This window comes from Chanodichthys erythropterus, chromosome 17, assembly GCF_024489055.1.
Source record: "Chanodichthys erythropterus isolate Z2021 chromosome 17, ASM2448905v1, whole genome shotgun sequence".
NCBI classification, from domain to species: Eukaryota; Metazoa; Chordata; class Actinopteri; order Cypriniformes; family Xenocyprididae; genus Chanodichthys; species Chanodichthys erythropterus.
This window is the reverse complement of record NC_090237.1, coordinates 5,349,903-5,370,017: the sequence shown is the minus strand read 5'-3', so window position 1 is coordinate 5,370,017 and position 20,115 is coordinate 5,349,903. Positions and strand designations below refer to the sequence as shown.

General features: G+C 37.0%; 1 protein-coding gene across 1 annotated transcript; it reads right to left on the bottom strand.

The window, feature by feature from the left end:
- Positions 1 to 14,776: 14,776 nt before the first annotated feature.
- Positions 14,777 to 15,721, bottom strand: LOC137005214 (octapeptide-repeat protein T2-like). Its single transcript, XM_067366029.1, has 2 exons — positions 15,178 to 15,721; positions 14,777 to 14,823 (listed from the first exon to the last, which is right to left on the bottom strand). The coding sequence occupies exons 1-2, from the start codon at positions 15,719 to 15,721 to the stop codon at positions 14,777 to 14,779; spliced, it is 591 nt and encodes a 196-aa protein (XP_067222130.1).
- Positions 15,722 to 20,115: the final 4,394 nt, after the last annotated feature.

Here is a 20,115-nt window from a genome sequence, read left to right as displayed (position 1 = left end):
AATAAAAAACATCTAACATCTTAAAACGAGATACATTTACATGTATAAACCATACGAACAACTAAACCTCAACCTTTTGAATTGTTATATTCATATTATGTTATATATTATTTATGACAATTAAATGATTTCATTATTATAATATAATATAATATAATATAATATAATATAATATAATATAATATAATTATTATAATAATTGTGGCCTTATTTTGTGGCCATTAAATTATTTACTTCATTAAATGTAACATTTACTCTATGATTCAGATGTCACTTTTGAGTTCTTGTATATATTATTATATTATTATATATTTATCTATATTCTAAATTATAAGCTAAACAGCTATTATGTAAATGTTTTCTTGTTCAGTTGATAGATTTTTTTTGTTTTATTCATTAACCTTAAAAAAAATGTCTTGATCTGTTTGCTCATTTGTTCGTTCCACTCTTAGAAGAAGAAAAAGTTACATATAGAAACTTTACCGTCTTTTGATGGTCGCTAGGGTGTTTTGTGTGGTTGCAAGTTGGTTTCTTACTGGTCCAAATGAAAAGAGCCCACCATCAAGTCTCTAGATATGACTTGGACAAATACTGCATTAATAAATAACAAGGAAATGGATGGAAAATGCAAAGTTAATAGTAACAAAAAATGGAGTGCAATGGAAATTAATTTAGTATAATAATAAATGACTTATTAAATGACTAAATATGAATCATTGATAATTGCTATTGACACACTGGTGTTTTGCTGATATACGGCTATTGCTGTCGGTTCTGTTTCTCTCTCCCTGAATGCTGTTGGTTTTTTTTTTCTATCATCCATCGTTGTGGAAGCAATGTTTGGAAATGCAATTCGTATTTCTCTCTGATGCCTTGATATAGTTTTTCAATTTTAGGAGGAAGGGTTTCATTTCTGTTTCGACCTCGTCTGTTGTTCAGTCTCACAGAATATTTTATCTTTGGGGATTTGTTTATTTTGGATTCTTTCCTTTTTCACAGCTAAACTATGGTTACTTAGTCAAGATTTGTCTTATCTTATAGTCCTGAGGTATTCTGACAATTGTGCATGTTTGCATTTGTTTTCATTTTTGTTTCTGGTTAGATGTGATTTATATGTTCATCAGTGTTTGAACAGGATTGTTCAGTCTCTCTCTCTCTCTTTCTGAGCGTGTCCATCGGTTTCTATTTTGTCTTGATGAGAAAGCATCCGTCTTCCATTTTTCTCCAGAACATTTCTCTGGGGAGATGAACAGTAATGTCTCGCCTGCCCTTTATATCATTCCTCCATCCTTCTGCACGCCACTCACTCCTCCATCCGTCCGCGCCGTCCCAGGCAGTCTGTTCAGAGATTTATGGCCTTGAATGTTGCTTTCTGTAGTCAGAAATATACTTTTTTTTATTATTAATGGCCAATATTTGCCCTCTGGAATTGATTTTCAGGGGCATTTTTTACCTTTATACTGGAAGCAACTCAATGCTTTTGGGTATCTAGCCATGGTTAAGACGATCTGTCTGTTTGACGAAGTTCAAACAGCATTCAACAGAATTGGGAAGAAATGTAATTTAAATTACTTTAAATGTGGCATGATTGTTTGTGTCACGGATCCCTTGTCTCCCGGACTCCAAATCCCATGATCCTCCTGTTCTCCACACCTGCACTCACTTCCCTCGTCTTCTCCTCCTCATCACGGATTGCCTGCACCTGTTCCTGATTGTCAGCACACCCTTTATATTGGACTCACTCCCTTCACTCCTTGGCTGCGTCTGAAAACTGGAAAATGCTGCCTTCTAAGGACACATTTCAAGGTAGTAAGGCATCAAGGCACGTCCGAATCCAATGTTAGCTTTACTTCCTGTCTCATGAGATACCTTCCTCAGATCGATTTTTGAAGGAAGCATAGATGTATCCTTAGCTGCCTTTGATATCCCACAATCCTGTGCTTTCCATTCTGTGACAGTTGAGTTAGAAAAATAAAGATGGCATCCGAAAGTTGCGTTTGCTCAGTTTGTGTGTAAATGTACGATTTCGACCAACATATTTCAATTTTGATATCATTTCTATCGAGAAATTACTACTGTAGTAATTAAATATTTGTTTAGTTCTCACCAAAGCTTGCGCTATATTGCTGTAGATCATTAAACTGTTACGCTGCCTCAGAAGTCTATCCGAAATCAGTTTCGTGAGGTACCTTCATGCACAAACGCTGCCATACAAGTCATTCTCTTATAAGACAGCGAGGCAGCAAGACAGCTGCCTAGGTTTTCGGACGCAGCCCTTGTCTGTTCTTTTATGTTATACTATGTGTTTGGAAGTTGTTTCTCTCCGTTGTGTTAATAAAAACCCATTTGATTGTGGAAGTCCGTATCAGCCTCATCTCTACAACAGCCAAACCGTAACATTTTGTTGGGTAGTTATATTTCTTACAGATTTCTGTTCGTTCTAAATCAGGTACAGATAAAATAGCACAGTAATATTACATTTATATGAATGCATTAGTGAGAGAGGGATTGCGTGTGAATTAATTCTACCTGGCAGCATTGCTCTACTATTAGTGAAGCTGTGGGTTTTAGTTACTAAGAAAATTATGCTAGAACCCTTCAATTTCTAAGCTATTTTACTGATAAATCGCAGAACAGTTTTGACAATACATTTCTGCACTACCGAATTACTCTGTATGAGTGATCTATCTGCACGTGATGTGCGCGCTACTGTCTGTGTGCGTGTGTGTGTGTGTGTGTGTGTGTGAGTGTTATGTAGCAGCTGTATAATGAGCTGTTTAAAATGTGCATTCTTCCGATCAATATTGAACATCCAAATGGTATAATCAAACATATTTTGTTGAGCGCTCTGGGAGTATGAATTTATGACATTAACTGTTGGATACAGAGTGTAAAGCCCAAAGTATAGTTCACTTTTTATGCATACGCGAGGGTCAGCATACAGTGCGTGTGACATGAATTTCATCATCAAAGTAGATGCGTATTTTACGAGTACTGCCGGATTTTTATAAACAGGTCACACATGCACATTTAATTTTTTAATGTAAGTAATTAGTTTATCCACAAGGTGGCAGCCATGCCCTGGAGACATTGATTTACAAAACTGAATAAACAGAACAGACCGGAACACATGCAAGCTACAGCGACAATGGAGGCCTACATAGACGAGAGATTGTGCGAAAAGGTTAGAAAGTACCCTCATCTGTACAACTTTAGCATGAAAGAATACAAAGATGTTTCCAGGGGTTGTAACTCGTGGTGAGAGATTGCTCAAAACTGTGCATGCGTTGAATGCCTGTGTATGCAAACGAGTCAAATGAAGTATACATTCCAAGGCTGTGCGTTCGACTGAGCGTGTACACTAGCGTACACGTAAAAAAATGAAGTATACCCAGGGCGGAATTCAAAAATGTCCTGTTGCGCCCTCTATAGGCCATGATCAGCGACTAGTTGACGTCATGCTTAAAGCATTATGGCAGAGTATTAAAATCTACTAGCCTAGAGAATTTCACACAAAACCATCTCTAGGGTTTACAGAGAATGGACGAAAAAAGAGAAAATATCAACAGTTCTGTTGGTAAAAATGGCTTGTTGATGCCAGAGATCAGAGGAGAATAACCAGAGCAGATGAGCTACAGCAGCAGAAGACACATCGGTGCCACTCTTGTCAGATAAGAACAGGAAATTGAGGTGAAAATTCACACAGACTCACCAAAACTGGACAATTAAAGACTGTAAAAACGTTGCCTGGTCTGATGAGTCTCGATTTCTGCTGTGATATCCAGACGGTAGGGTCAGAATTTGGTGTAAACAACATAAAGTTTAGCATTGTTTAAACACCACAGTGAGCCTACCTCAGTATTGTTGCTGACAATGTCCATCCCTTTTTGGCCACAGTGTACCCATCCACTTCCAGGATAACGCACCATATCACAAAGCTCAAATTATCTCAAACTGGTTTCTTGAACATGACTGTGAGATCACTAGACACAGATGTCCTCTACAGTCACCAGATCTCAATCCAGTCGAGCAGCTTTGGGATGTGGAGGAACGGGATATTATTTTATTTAAATTTTCTGGAGACATTTTAGCCCCAAACTCTGCTTCATTTCTGCTTCCAGAGCTGTGTTTGAACAGAAGGTCCATTTAAAATATGGAGGAAGACATTAGGCAAGAAAAATGGTCCAATTAATCAGTGAAATTTAATGAACCCTCTTTTCTGCAAGTCCAGCACTGAGATCTCAGACTGAGAGAATCGAGAGAGAGATCTGCTGACATCCGTCTACTTTTCCTGGCTCGACTTTTTGCTGCGAGTCAGCACTGAAATATGGCGTCCTTCCCGAGCTCTGCATTCTGATTGGCCGAGCATCATTATGCATTCAGGAAATCTTCATCAGTCTACAACCCCCCCACCTTTGTTTCTTAATCCTGCTCTGCTGGTTATTTCTCTCTAATCTCACCATGATCTATAATGGCTCACCTGGGAGCTGATCGTCTCCCAACCATTAAGAAAAGGTTATGGAGATGTAGCGTTCTCACCAGGTGGGAGTAATTAACGCTGTGTGTGTGTGTGTGTGTGTGTGTGTGTGTGTGTGCTTATAGAGTTTTGGTTCCCACTGATAGCAGAGAGACAAAGAAAACAAATAATTACGGGACTCTTGATGATCTGTTGTCTTTGGAATTAATTATGAGCCTCAAATAGATCCATAATGAATGTTTTATACATACTAAAGCCCTAAGTTCTTCCATATTGCTGGAGTTTCTTGATATAATCTCAGGGTGACACTATAAACATATCCGTGGGGATGTTTCATTACAACTACAAAGTGAAACTTTAATTTCACACTATTTGGCTTCATTGTACAGAGCAATAAAACTGTGACATGCAGTAACTAAGGAAATCCACATTAAACATTAAATGTATCCTGCAGTAGACTGTAAATTGCAATTTAAAAAACTGTAAAACAGTCTATAAAATTACAGGCTTTTATGTCATTTGAGATTTTACCAGCATTAGAGTTAAAATTGTAAAGCTTTACTGGTGCAATGATTAAGATGAATGTTATTGCTTAGGAAACTTCTATCAATCTATATTCTCACACTCTCTATCTTTCCCTGTTTTCCTTTATTTTTCTTCTCTTGCAACTGAGCAAAGAAGTCAATATATTTATTACCAATGCAGATCTCAAGTCTATTTAGGCTGTATAAATCTGGTTTATTGCATAATTAGGTCAGTATTTTCAGTGGTTTCAGCAGCATGTGAATAATGTGGTTTTGGGAGATCAGCAGATATTCAGCAAAAGTTTCAGTAGTAACTTTATCAGTGTCATGTCGGTGTCATTTCAGAACCATTATGTAAGTCAAATACAAAGTTCTGTCATGAAACTCTAGATGGCACAGACTTAGGTCCTTAACTCAACTTGCTTGTAATCACATCATTATCTATAGGACACAGCTGATTGGTTCCTGCTGTATCAGTAGCCAATCTTCAAATACATGAATAGCATTTGCCTCAGTAGTGCAGCGTGCTTTCAGAAACCCTCCACCTCCCCAGCTCCACCTGTATAGATCTGCTATGGGTGATTCTTGTATGCTACATTGTACAGCAGCAGCATGTCTTACTTGCTCACAGCAGTGTGTTGTGTATGTATTGACAGTAGCAAGTCCTGTACTTGCTCTGCAGCCAGTGGCGTGCACAAGGGGGTTTGAAAGCACTTTCACTTTGATCGCAAAAGTGAAAGTGCTGGTCACAAAACAGCCATCTTGGAGAGTATTCAGGTAAACACAGTCAGTTTTGAAACATAAATAGTACTCTTTGCAGTGCACTTGGCTGAATAACTTTTGTAACTTTAATTTAATTTAATCTGTTTTAAAATGAATGCCATCCAGTGTTATTTTACATTTGATTACTTTATTTAATTTCTGTAGTATTTCTAACCCAAATTCTTAGACCCACCTGAAAAACATAAAGCCATTTGTCTTTTGTTTGGTTGTAATTATTTGTGCTGTAGTTTGCAATTTGTTTATTTGTTCTTATTTTATTACTGACCGTTTACTTTTTTATTATTATTTGTAAATGCAAAGTTTCAAATAAAGCCTCCCTGTGCTGTGTGAAAACTACACTCCTAAAAATGCTGGGTTAAAAACAACCCAAGTTGGGTTAAATGACCCAGCGGTTGGGTTAAATGTTTGATTGACCTGCTGGGCAGTTTCCTTTAACTCATCTATTATTTAAAAAAATACTATATGGCTGGCTTAAAATTATCCCGAAATAGGTTGGACATTAAAAATTAGACAAGGTGAACATTTAATCAATATAATAAATGTTTATTATTATTTAAATAAACATTTAAATGTTAATTATTATTTAATATACTTACTAAGAAATGTTCTTTTCCAACCTATTTTGGGTTCATTTTAAGCCAGCCATATAGTAATATAGTTGAGTTAAATAAAAAGTGTCCAGCAGGTTGGGCCAAAACAACCCAATTGCTGGATTTGTCCATTTTTAACCCAAATTGGGTTATTTTTAGAGTGTATTACAAGATTAACCAAATTTATAAAAAGATTATGAGATAGATGAGACCGAGGACTGGTGCCTTGACACAACCACAACGCAGCCCTGTATCAGCAGAGATTGAGTCGACTAGATCATCTATTGTGAAGACATCATCAACACGACAGCCAGTGCCACAGTTTCCTCAAAATTATAATCATGATTATTAATCATGTTTATTCTATCAAAAAGATAGATTGATAGAATAAACTATGGCTATTTTGCAATTTCTTTACCAACCTACACTTCACCCAAAAGGCCTGTAGGTGGCACAAAGACTTAAATTTAACCAACTATAATAACTTCGTTAGATGGTAAATCAATACAAAACATGGTTTTGGTGAGCGCTTTGTAATATGTATTCACATTAGATTTTAAAGCAACACAATTCGTTTGCAATAAGACAAACCAGATTCAAATTGCCCGGCAAATTCGTAAAGCAAAGAAAAATCATTTCTAGCTGATCAACATTATGAAAACTGGAAAAACCTTTAGGAACTTCAAAAGATAAAACAGCGAAATTCCTAATATTCCAATATTTCTAAATTATGTTCATTTTCATAGAGCGGGCCAATATCGTGACGATTATTTAAAATCAATCGAGAGAAGCAGATATCGTTATCGTGATAAAATGCGATTATTCATGCAGCTCTAATTTAATTTAATTTGACTTGACATTTGATATTCAACAGTATCCTTGACATTTATTCAACAGTGCTTTTGATCTGCCTGCACTGACACTATTCTTTAAAAGGAAAAATTTTATACCAATTATCAATGTAAAGCTGCTTTGACACAATCTGCATTGTAAAAAGTGCTATATAAATAAAGGTGACTTGACTTGACTTATAATAAAAATATCTAAATGGCACTATATATGACAGTTTTCCCTGAGGCATCAAAAATGGAACCAAATATCGTCATTATTTTTCAAGGTAACGTATTGAAGTTAGAAATTCCAGTGGTGACAACACTAGAATGTAGTAGGTCAACAGTAAATGTCAGTGTGGTTTCAGTAGGTCAACAGTGTTTGGTGTGGAAGTGTTCTGTCATGCAGACTCACGCAGTGAGCTCAGCAGTCTGCTGCTCAGGAGGACGAGGGCCTGTAAAGTTCTTCACTGTTTGCCAAACCGCAGTCAAACGGCAGATTTATAGTGTAATCAAATCACAGGCTCGCCAACTGCTGAGTAAACCAGAGCGAGCGTGTGCTACGACAGAGAAATGCAAGCACACAGCGATGTGCACAAACACACACTTGAGCAAACGCTGGATCTCTCCAGCTGTTACAGTTCTGGAATTACCTTCTTGGAAATAACATGAATAATTAATTGATATACTGAATGCAGTGTATATTATTGCATGAATAAATAAAGCAGGGCTGAACTACAGAAGGAGTGCACAGGTGTTTAGGTGTGGCTTCATTCTGCATTCATGAACAGCTGTCTGTCCGATCCTGTTCAAGGAATAGAATAGAATAGAATAGAATAGAATAGAATAGAATAGAATAGAATAGAATAATTGGACAGTAATAATTCAAACATATATACGTTCAGCGTCCATTACTGTTATTCCCTCATCCAACAGACAATGCTTCCTGAATTAAAGCTCTGATTAATCGGAGACAATGATTGGATGTGACTTGATTTAGACCTGATTAGGATGTTAATGGATTGAAAGCAGGTCAATAGTTCCTTTGTCTGGTGCATACTTAGAAAACTCCTAACACTGGCTGCGTTGAATCTCCTACAAAAGCTAAATAAAAAGAGAGAAAGTGTAGAGTTATAGCTGTTTGTAAATGTAAAAGGTCTGCTAAGTTTCAAAGATCAAAGTGCAGATAAGTGGAGTTATTTTCTCCTAAAAGCAAGAACCAATTCTAAACTGCCAACCTATGTAGGTTTGTAAGAAATTTGCATAATGCCAGCCTGTGGTCTTCATTGGCTGCTATAACCAACGTCTACTTTGCCCCGCCCTCAAATGCTGTAGATGTAGCTGAGACTGTAAGAGTTCGGTTTATGTTGTCGACATGTCGAGAAGACGCTAGTCAAGTGCAAAGGAAGAGTTGAAATTCAGATATGGTAATGGGCGTTTCATTTCCAACACACGTTGTAAGCGATCAACCGATCACAACAGACCGGGCTGTCTAACCAATCACAGCAGAGCAGCCTCTGGAAAGGAGGGGATTAAAGAGACTGAATCCTTGATTGATCCGTTTCAGACACTGTGAGGAAAAAGGTGATGCTGCAGTGTATATAATAAGAAAATGTAAGTGTTTTTCTTTTTTCTTTTTTTTCCTTGGATGCATGTAAACATATTGTAGGGGATCTCCAGAACAAAATGTTAGAACAGTTAGAACTCAATTCTCAAGCAAGTCTTCATGTATGCTTCACATGAGGAGTGCTGTTGGTGTGGATCACCTTTATGAGGATCTATTGAGTTAGGATGCTGCTGTAGAGGGTTTTAGATTCTTTGTGCCTGCATGCTTTAGTGAAATGCATTAGCGTATGATATTTGAAGTACCCTGTACGAGTGCAGTGCACCTCATACAGAAGAATGGTAGATGATGGATGTGATGCCACCTTGTGTCTTCCTCTACAAACCCCGTCCATTTACCACTCAAGCCACATTGAAAGCGAATGCTGCGTCAGGCTTCTGTCGTTCTGTGAGAGAGGATCTGATGATTTGAGAAGCTGATGGTGGAAGACGTTTCTATATTTTATTCAGATGCTTTAGCAGGGCGGGGTGTCTCTCTCTTTGCTGTGGTGGTGAATTGACTACGTTGATTTAGATTTAGTGCGGTTAGTTTTGGCAGGAAGTGAAGACATCGTGCCGTGTCATTCTGTCACAGATGAGGACTCTCTAAGGTACTATGAATCAGACCTCACATGCTGCTTTTTTCCTCTTAATTCAAATTTTTGGCTCATCCAGACACTTTTTTATGAAGTATTAGTGGGAATATGTGTCAGTAGATTGCTGCAGGCTGAATACAAAAATTTATGTGCAATAGGCTATTGCAGTTTTGCAGTCATTCAAGTTACACCTTGTGCATTCTAGTTAGGATTGATACTTTTTGCTTATTTATTTATGCATCATAATTTTTAAGGAATTAAACATTGATTTAAAATATTTTAATGGATATTAAAATCTGCTTTATAGCCATTGTGCTATGTTGCTGTCATGTTTTTCTCAGTAATAATTGTGATTTTATTATTTTAATCTATCAAAAACCCTGTTTCTGAACAGTATTCTGGATTTTTATGTGGAATATCTATGCTATAGAAATTAAAATCACTAAAAATACATCAAGTCAGAGAAGCTTATTTTGGAAATGACCTTCAGTTGAACAAGAGGAGGATGACAGGAAAGTCTTGTAATTTCATATTTTATCTACTGATACTTGCATTTAATTTAATTTTTAGTTCCATTTTTGAAGAACAATGAACCTGTGAAATGCATAAAAAACAGATAAAAAGTGCTCAAATATTATTAGACTGTCAACACACTGGCTTATGGTTATGCATATTATTATGTCAGTTCAGATTGTGTCTAAATGTAACTATTATACAATGGGTAAATCTCAAAAAGAAATGTTTCCTTAAATCAAATTTAAAAAAAATCTGCTTTCTCAAATTCTCATCACTGTAATGCAATTATAAATGTTTTTCAAATAGTTTTTTTTTTTAAATTCAGAACAACAAATACTTCCAATAATCTTAAAATTGCACTTTACAAACGTATGCACTGTCAGCGGCAATAGCCTCATGGGCAGCACAATGACATATAGTGCAGTTGCACTACAGGCATCCCAAGTTCATGTCCCGGCTTGTGGACCTTTCCCGATCCCAGCCCCCCTCTCTCTCTTCAACTTCACTTCCTATCATAATAAAAAAAAACACCAAAAAGTACATCTTTAAAAATAAATACATTTAAATAAATAAAATTATTTATTATGTTTTTTATTTTTTGCATTACAGTAGGATGCTATGAATTGGGGAAATGTGCTTAATTATTGTGTCACAATATGAAAATTAAATAAATGGACCTTAAAATAGGCTTTATTTTATTTATGCAAAATATATTGTATTATATTCTTAATTTTGGGGTGGAAATTTGACTTGAACATTTCTTGACAGTTTTAATTGGATTCACTCAGAGTTGATATTAAAATTCAGTAAAATCAAATTTGGTTCTTTCGGTTCTATTTGGAACTGGTTAAGGCTCAGGGGTCTGAGGGATTTTGGGGCCCTGGAGAAGTGTTGACATGCTCTAACATTTGTGCTTTTTCAGTTGCTTATAAACATATTAATGGCAATTTTGTTTCAAAACGATGTGAAAATCACCCTGTCTACTCATTCACATAAAACAAAATTTTGTGAGACATTTTTTGTTTATAAAGACAGTATGCTTGGAGGAGTATAATCCTGAATAATGTTGTGATCCACACCTGAGGAGACAATGACCTGCATAATGAGCCGTTTTAGTCAGGTATGTGAGAGGAAAGAAAGAGCATCAGCAAAAAGTAGTGTATTTTGTAGTTTGTTTAGAATATAGTTAACAATATAAATGAGAGTCAAATACATATTTTGAGTACATGTGAACATTACATACCTGGCATTTTCAAGGTGTTTGGTATTTGTATGCACTGGACGGAAAAAAAAGGAAGAAAGAAAAAACCTTCCTGCTTAAACTCAGTGATCTCAATATCATATGCATGCAGTCCAATGTGGGCCAATATCTGGTCACTATGAATCTCAAAACTGTGAGATAAAAGAAAAAAACCCTCTGTGAGCATTATGATAACAAGATCATATCAGCTATTGTATTAAGGTTAATATAATGTCCAATCTTAAACATCAGTGTAATATCACATGCATCAGTAAAGTCTTGTAGCTCGTGTCCCAGCAGAACGGCCAGATGAGTGAGGGTAACGTGTTGAGCAGGACACTAGAGATTGGGAACGGAGACTTGGATTGTCTTTAGCCCTCTGGATCTCTGGGGAAACTAGACAAGTCTGGTCTGGTCTGCAGAAAATCCATTCTTCTCAAGCAGAGCTGATGTGCTGATATGTCCCTTGTTTGGATCTGGTGTCTCACTGCAGATGAAGAAAACGGTTGTGGTGTTTTTTAAATCAATTGTCTGTATGGATGAGCCCCTGTGGGCTGCTTATGGATGCGGGTCGTGGGTTTCTTCTGTTCCCCAGGAGATTTCTGGTTAAATGAAGTTACTGCTGGGTCACAACTGCAGGAGAGGAGGAGAAATCAATAGAAAGAGAAGCACGGCGTGTTTCTTCTGGATGTTTCTTCAATGACCTCGTTTCAGTGAGTCATGTCAGTCTCGAGTCCTATTTAAATGGTAATTGTTTTTCAACAGGACATAAAGTCATTTACAGACGTTTTAATTTAGTTCAATTTAAATGGCACAAAAATTGTGTTGAAAGCTTTTTTTGACCTTAGCCGGAGGCATACTTTTTCACACTTAATGAAGTGGGAACTTTTTGTTCACCATTGTGAATTTGGCACAATGGAGTTTTGAAATGATTCTATATGAATAAAATAACTCCAGAGTTACTGCTGAAAAAGTCCAATTAGGAAAACGGCTGAAATGGGTCATTATAATAGCAGCCACAGGCAATGCATAATGTTTTTGCTAACGTTTGCATCCTCAACGTGAGGCAAAAGTGTCATTGCATGTCATATTCCCTGTGAATTAATTCCTGTCTGTATGAATAGGTTTAGTTTCAGAAGAGCTTTCAGATCTTCCTGGGAGGTTTTTAATTATGAGGTTGGAAACGGTATGACCTGGTTTGATTGTGGTCAGTATAAAATTTTTCTTTCTCTGACAAAGCATAAAGCATCTTAGCAAAGACCAAAGAATAAATGTTTATTTACAGCTTTTTAAATTCATGCCACAGATAATGATGGGAAATATCCAATAGTTACGTATATTTGATAAATGATTTGTATTTTTGGCAAGCTATTGCTTTCGTTCATCAACAACGCACAAACTAAATTAACTTCACAATTACGCTAACATTCAAAAGTTTGGGGGCAGTATTTAGTATGAGGTCACAAATTAATAAGTTTATTCAAGTTTATCAAAAGTGACTTATAATGTTACAAAAGGTTTAAATAAATGTTGTTCTTTTGAACTTTCTATTCATCAAAGAGATGTATTGAGATTTCCACAAAAATATGAAGCAGCACAACTGTTTTCAACATTGATAATAATCAGAAATGTTTCTTGAGTATCAAATCATCATATCAGAATGATTTCTGAAGGATCACGTGACACTGAAGACTGGAGTAATGATGCTGAAAATTCAGCTTTGATCACAGAAATAAATTACAGTTTAAAATATATTCTTAAATTGTAATAATATTTCACAATATTACTATTTTTACCGTGTTTTTGATCAAATAAATGCATCTTTGATGAGCAGAAGAGACTTCTTTCAGAAAAAAAAATACCCCAAACTTTTGAACTTTAAAAATTCTCCCACTGATAATTATAACATTGTAGTGACATTTAGGTACATCTCATATACAATCATCCTGATGAGAGTCGAAGGCAGCAGCATTTCATTTTACCGACACGTCTGAATAGGGCTTTTGTTTGAAGCTGAAATCAGCATTTGAATGAGAAACGGAGAGAACAAATGAAATGGAGAGATTAACAAACATGCACATATTAGACAACAGTATTTTGTGGAATTAATGGAGATGAGCAATGACATAACAATAGATTAACCACTGTGGATTGATAATGTCAGATGTGCTCTAATGTGCTGAGAAAGATGAACAGCACATACCGTGTGCTGGATGGGAACATTCTGTCACTCTGAAAGTGCAGAGGAGGAAGAGAGTCTACAGGGATGAATATATGTCTTGCGGTTAGCATCTACTAAATGACCGGACCTGCCCTCCTCCTGTCCTCGCTTCATTCTTTCAATCTGTCAGGCGAGCTGGGAGGGTAAATCAGGAAATGAAAAAGCCAGAGAGATTAATAAAAGGGAATCCCTCATTCCACACTCCTCTTCATCAATCTGAAATCAATAGCAAACCTCAAGAGAAAACGGCTTTCATCTGCTGGAGCACAAACTCAAACCTAGTTTATCAAGGCTGTGCTGAACTGATGCACAACACTTGGCAAAAACTTTATACTATATTAGCACACAACTTTTAAATTCGTTTTAATTTACAATCAAAGTTTTTCAATTGGAAACAATTAGATTTTTCCTCAAATCATACAGCCGACTCACCTTTATATGTGCGTATGTGTGTTTTAGTTAATGAATTAAGACACTGGAGGAAAGCAATTATGTAAAAATTGCCCATTGACTCTGTGAACTCATTGAAATAGAGAGTGTTTAATCATCTGGGGTCTCCTACAACCTCTGAACTCCTCAAAACCCTGCGGGCATCTCCTAATGGCAGCGCTAATGAACCAGCTCGTGGGCACGTCTCCGTGACGACCGGACAGACCCCATCCACTCCAGCGAGAGAGAATCATGTGCGCCGTAATGATATTAATAAACGCAGACTGGCAGAAAAACAACCGGACAGGACTGCGTCACAGATACATTCATATGCTTGTTCCTATAATCATACCCACCAGATGTTTACATCACCCAGTGCTGCTCTAGAGTGCATATACCATTATAGATAGTGTGTTTTTCAGTGTGTTTACACTAGTCTCAGCCCACTGACCACCTGATGACTGTTCACTGACACACTGCTGCGTATCACCAGGTTTCTGAGGAAGATCTAGTCAGTTTGGCAGGTTTGAGCTGTTTTCAACATTGATAATAACTGAGTATCAAATCATCATATCAGAATGATTTCTGAAGGATCATGTGACACTGAAGACTGGAGTAATGATGCTGAAAATTCAGCTTTGATCACAGGAATAAATTACATTTTAACATGTATTCAAATAGAAAACAGTTAGTTTCAACTATAATAATGTTTCACAATATTTTGACTATATTTGATCAAATAAATGCAGTCTTGGTGTGCAGAAGAGACTTTTTTATACATCAAAAAACTCATACTTTTGGCTCACTGTGTTTAAAGCACAGATAATCTTTATGAAAATGAGCTTGTATTTGGACATTTATCACGAATGCATGTGAACACTATCAGTTAATGAATTGTTATTGGTTTAAGGGTTGATTAATTCAATGCCTTTTTTAAATCACACAATTTAAAGAGCGTGTGGAAACCTTCACGGACCGCCGATGATCCGAGAGCCGCTGCTGTAATGGGATGCGTCTGAATAAACAGCAAACACAGGGAATCTCACTCTGGAATACTGATGGAACTGATCCAGAGTCAGCTTGTGAACATTTGGTGCACAAATACACATTTGGCTACATCTGCACGCGTACACACACACACACACACACACACACACACACACACTGTTTATCTAATTATTCGTTCTCGTCTGGTTTGAGAGCTTAATCAATACGGGCATCTTGTTCTGGTTGCCTGGGCTCAGAGGCAGCCGTCACACACACACACACACACTCACACACACACACATACACACACACACACACTTAAATGTTTTATTTGATATCTGAGAGCTCTTGGTAGCAGCTGTTTCCCTGGTGTTATCATCACCACACACGCCCTCCATCACTTTTCTTTCTTTCTTTCTTTCTTTCTTTCTTTCTTTCTTTCTTTCTTTCTTTCTTTCTTTCTTTCTTTCTTTTGCGACTTCCTTCCTTTCTTCCCTCCTTCCCGCTCTCCTTCCTTCTTTCCCTCTCTCCTTCCTTCCTTTCTTCCATCCATCCCTCTCTCCATACTTCCATCCTTCCTTCTTTCCCTCCTTCCCGCTCTCCTTCCTTCTTTCCCAATCTCTTTCCTTCCTTCCTTTCTTCCATCCTTCCCTCTCTCCTTCCTTATTCCTTCTTTCCTTCCTTCCCTCTCTCTCCTTCCTTTTGTCCCTCTTTCCTTCTTTCCCTCTCTCCTTCCTGCCTTTCTTCCCTCCTTCCTTCTTTCCCTCTCTCCTTCCTTCCAACCTTCCTTCTTTCCTTCCTTCCCTCTCTCCTTCCTTCCTTTCTTCCACCCTTCCCTCTCTCCTTTCTTCCGTCCTTCCTTCTTTCCCTCCTTCCCGCTCTCCTTCCTTCTTTCCCACTCTCTTTCCTTCCTTCCTTTCTTCCATCCTTCCCTCTCTCCTTTTATTCCTTCTTTCCTTCCTTCCTGCTCTCCTTCCTTTTGTCCCTCTTTCCTTCTTTCCCTCTCTCCTTCCTGCCTTTCTTCCCTCCTTCCATCCTTCCCTCTCTCCTTACTTCCATCCTTCTCACTCTCTTTCCTTCTTTCCCTCTCTCCTTCCTTCCTTTCTTACCTTCTTCCCACTCTCCTTCCTTTCCCTCTTTCCTTCCTTCCCTCTCTCTCCTTCCTTCCTTTCTTCCATCCTTCCCTCTCTTCTTCCTTTCTTCCCTCCTTCCTTCATGTTGTAATGAGTTGATGTGATGTGTCTCTGTCAGTCAGCTGCTTGCAAAGTGAGGAAGCAGAGCTTGATTCTGATTGGCTCTCTTGTTGGTGAGATTCAGTCATAAAGGAGATAATCTGCTTGTGATGCGGCTGTCTGTCGTCTCCGGTAGCGACAGCGCTTTATCTGGCTTTGGCAGAAGTGTTTGTGTGTGAATGCAAAGTGTATTCTAACACAGAACTTAAAGCAAACTAAAAACAACAACAAAACAGACAGCAGAAAAGTCAAGCCAACTGATGTTTAATCATTTCATTCATTATTTAATTAAGACAGTGAGTGTGTGAATGGAGATTATGTAAGTATAAAAATGTGTTCATTCAATATTAGTGAAATAAGTAACTAAAAATACAATATATATATAAGTAAAACTACAAAAATGACAAATAACATATATGATATCACTGAAATGAATATTTCTAATTTAATTATAATATTTAAATTATGGACGTTATTTATAATATAATATATAATAGTTTGCTTGACTTGATTTGCATGAAGTGTTTGCAGATTTTATTTTTTCACCTCTGTGTTAGGATGACGTGTGGAGATGGTGGGAAGGGAAACTTTTAATTTGGGACAATAAATCTGTTCCATCAATTTGTTATCAGCTGCTTTTTCTGGAGGATTATTATGTGGATTTAATACGTGCAAACGTCAACCTTCTCACCGTGTGGGTGGGTATTTTTGTATAAAGAAATTCGGTATGGATTATTTTCATTATATGTTTTTAATCTTTCTTTTTATCTTTCTTCTATTTCTTTCCCTTCACCTCTTTCTCCTGGTGATGTACGACTGCGCTCTGACTGTGTTTGTCACTCTTCACTTCCTAATAAGGGCTCAGAAGAGCTGCGGAGGAAACACACACACACACACACACACACACACACACACACACACACACACACACACACACACACACAGCCATTTGTTTTCCCTCTCGTCTCTTTCCTGTCATCTAACCTTATTTTCTGTCATGCTCTCTCTCTGTCCTTTCTGCAATCTCTCCCTCTTCTCCAAGTGAACACACTTGAGTCCATTTTAACCTTCTGTTAATTGAGATTGTCACAGAGATGTAAATGCTGTTTGAACAGGACTAGTTTTCTCTGAGGAAATAATTTAGCATTTTACAGACATTGTGATTTTTAATCCCATCCAAATCTTAATCTGTATTTTTCTCCTTTGTAAAAAATAATATCGGTTAGCCGAGGGCTTCTGTTGAGAACCTTCCTTCCGGAATATTAGTCATTGCTTCGCCTCCATTTATTTTGACCTTTGCTGAATAATGTAACTAGACCTAATTTTCTTGTTGTGCAGCCTGGGAACACTCATTATGGATTCAAACTTTCTGCCAACTCTCTGGGTAAAGTAACAGTTGGTGGTTTAAGTTCTGCTGGCATCGCACTTGACATAGAAAGAAAATTAAATCATTACGAAAAAGAGGAGTCTGCTCAGAACTACACTGTAAGAAAAAAATCTATATGAAAATACCAGTACAGTACATTTTTAGTTAAGTTTACAGACATTTCAAGGCAATTCGTAACTCAGAAGACCTGTGAAAAATCAATACGGAAAATTCCTTTATGTTACAGGATGTGCAAAACTATATATTTTCAGTTGAGTGGTCACAATGACAGATAATTGTACCTCACCTAGTGAATAGTGCACAAGATAACACAAACACTTTATTATTTATAATGCATCTGTCTGTCATTTAACATCCATCCAGTAACCTTGAGCATGAATTATTCCATGTTTCTCCCACAAAATACACACTCATCATGACCGGCTGAAGTAGAAAAAGCATCAATCATCCGCTGTCATGCTGTTACACACAATATTAGATGTAAACCAGTGACTTTCCTGAACTCATTTCTCAACACACTCAGGGGGAAAGAATTGCGCCCATAGCCAGTGTTGTTTATTCGATACACTGCGTTGGTTCACTAAAGGAATTACTGTATGCAAATCAAGTAAAAGGGCAAACTGGCCCCAGAATTTGAGATAAACACAGTTTTCACTGCGCAGTTGTCCTTGTTGTGGAGGATGCAGCGGAGGACCACAAACTGACGGCTTTATTGATTGAATTACCAACTGGCTCTTTAACATGCCAAGAGTATATTGGCTTTATGCCCGTTTATGAAGCTCTTCTACATTATTTGATCATCATTTATTGCTTCAAATACAGCTTCCAAGACTGAAGGTGCATCCCAATTCACTATGTTTTATAAATAGCATGAGTGTGTTCACACTGAAAATTCCAAATAGAACTCTTAATACCTGGATGATGCATGAAAAAACAAGGTGTGGAATGTTGGACACTTCACAGCTTTAATTACGTAGTGGAGGGGGAGCTTTTTCATGCTCAAAAAGCAAACATTACACACTTAAAAAAGATGAAAAGCATAATAGGGCTTCTTTAAAAATGGTATATCAGCACAGATATTGAGTGGCTTATCTAGAATCTGTGTGGTTTAGCGAATAAAACGCAAGTGTTTGTGGTGCAACTGTTTGGAGAATCTGTGCCTCTGGCTTCTGTGCATTTGATTAATGTAGGACTAAAAAGTAGTCAGATGGACATTGAAGCTTTAAAAGGATAGTTACCTGAAACTGAAAATTGTGTCATTTTCTCACCAATATAACTTTCTTTCTTGTGTGGAACAAAGATATTTAGAAGAATGCTTCAGCTGTGTTTGTCCATGCAGTAAAAGTCAATGGGATACAGATTGCAAACAGGTTTGGAATGACATAAGGGTGAGTAAATGGCACCATTTTAAAATTTTAAGGAACACATTTCAGTTGCACAGCTGGAGGAGCATTTAAATATACACATTTCGGTATGTAAATACTATTCATAGCACCATTAGATTACACGGCATACATAAATACACAAAAGTCCTCTGCGTCACACAAACACATTCCAGCTCTGTTCACATCTAATCCTCTCTACAGCTCTTCACAGTTCATGAAATATGTTCAAGCAAGCTCGCTGTCACCCCCTGGTTTTCTTTCAGGAACACAAGCTGTTTTTAAACCTCACTAAACCCAATTCTCACTGAACTCACAGTGTAGCTCATTCATTTTTGAGCAAATATTGAACCTTGCAGCTGTCTGCACTGAGATGCAACTCAACAAAACTAGAACACTTCCTAGAGGCTTTCTGCAGTGTGTGAGCGTATACAGCGTATGGTTTTGTTGTATCAAACCATTGGCTTGCATTGCACAGTACAAGTGGTGATGTGACAAGTGTCCAGCATCAAGTAGCAGAATTTTTCTGTCAAAAATGCTGCACAAATCAACAAAATCCCAACCACTGCCATTCAAAAGTTTGGGGTCGGTAAGATTTTTTTTGTTTTTGATGTCTTTTCTGCTCACCAAGGCTGTTTATTTGATCAAAAATGCAGTCAAAAATTTGTGAAATATTTTAGAATTTAAAATAACTGTTTTCAATATGAATATATGTTAAAATGTAATTTATTCCTGTAATCAAAGCTGAATTTTCAGCATCATTACTCCAGTCATCACTGTCACATGATCCTTCAGAAATCATTCTGATATGATGATTTGATGCTCAAGAAGCATTTCTAGTTATTATCAGTGTTGAAAACAGTTGTGCTTCTTAATAATTTTGTGAAAACGGTGATGCATATTTTTCAGGAATCTTTGAATAGAAAGTTCAACAAAAAAAGTTTATATTTAGAAATATTTAGACATCTTTTGTAACAGTATGTCTTTACTGTCACTTTTGATAAATTGATCAATGCATCCTTGCTGATTAAAAAGCAATGTTTTTGTTTTTTATCTTACTGATACTGACCCCAAATGGTAGTGTATTTCATGTTTTAAAGTGTGGATTTTCACCACAAATGAAAAAATATTTCAATCAAAATTCATACCACAGCCAAAATTTGTCCTTTATTTGACAATTAAACTTATTCTAATCAATAGAAACATTCAATCAAGTTCAAATATTGCATTTTATAGTACATAATAGTGTTTTCACGATACTGGAATTTCCAACTTCGATACGATACCTTGAAAAATATTGATATTCGATACCACTGGGA

Bases quoted from the DNA above. Each gene is read 5' to 3' on its own strand.
- LOC137005214 (XM_067366029.1), bottom strand. From the start codon at position 15,721: ATGGAAGAAAGGAAGGAAGGAAAGAGAGTGGGAAAGAAGGAAGGAGAG. The intron at 14,824-15,177 runs GTGATGATAACA...CTGTTTATTCAG, and splicing joins AGTGATGGAGGGCGTGTGTG to ACGCATCCCATTACAGCAGC.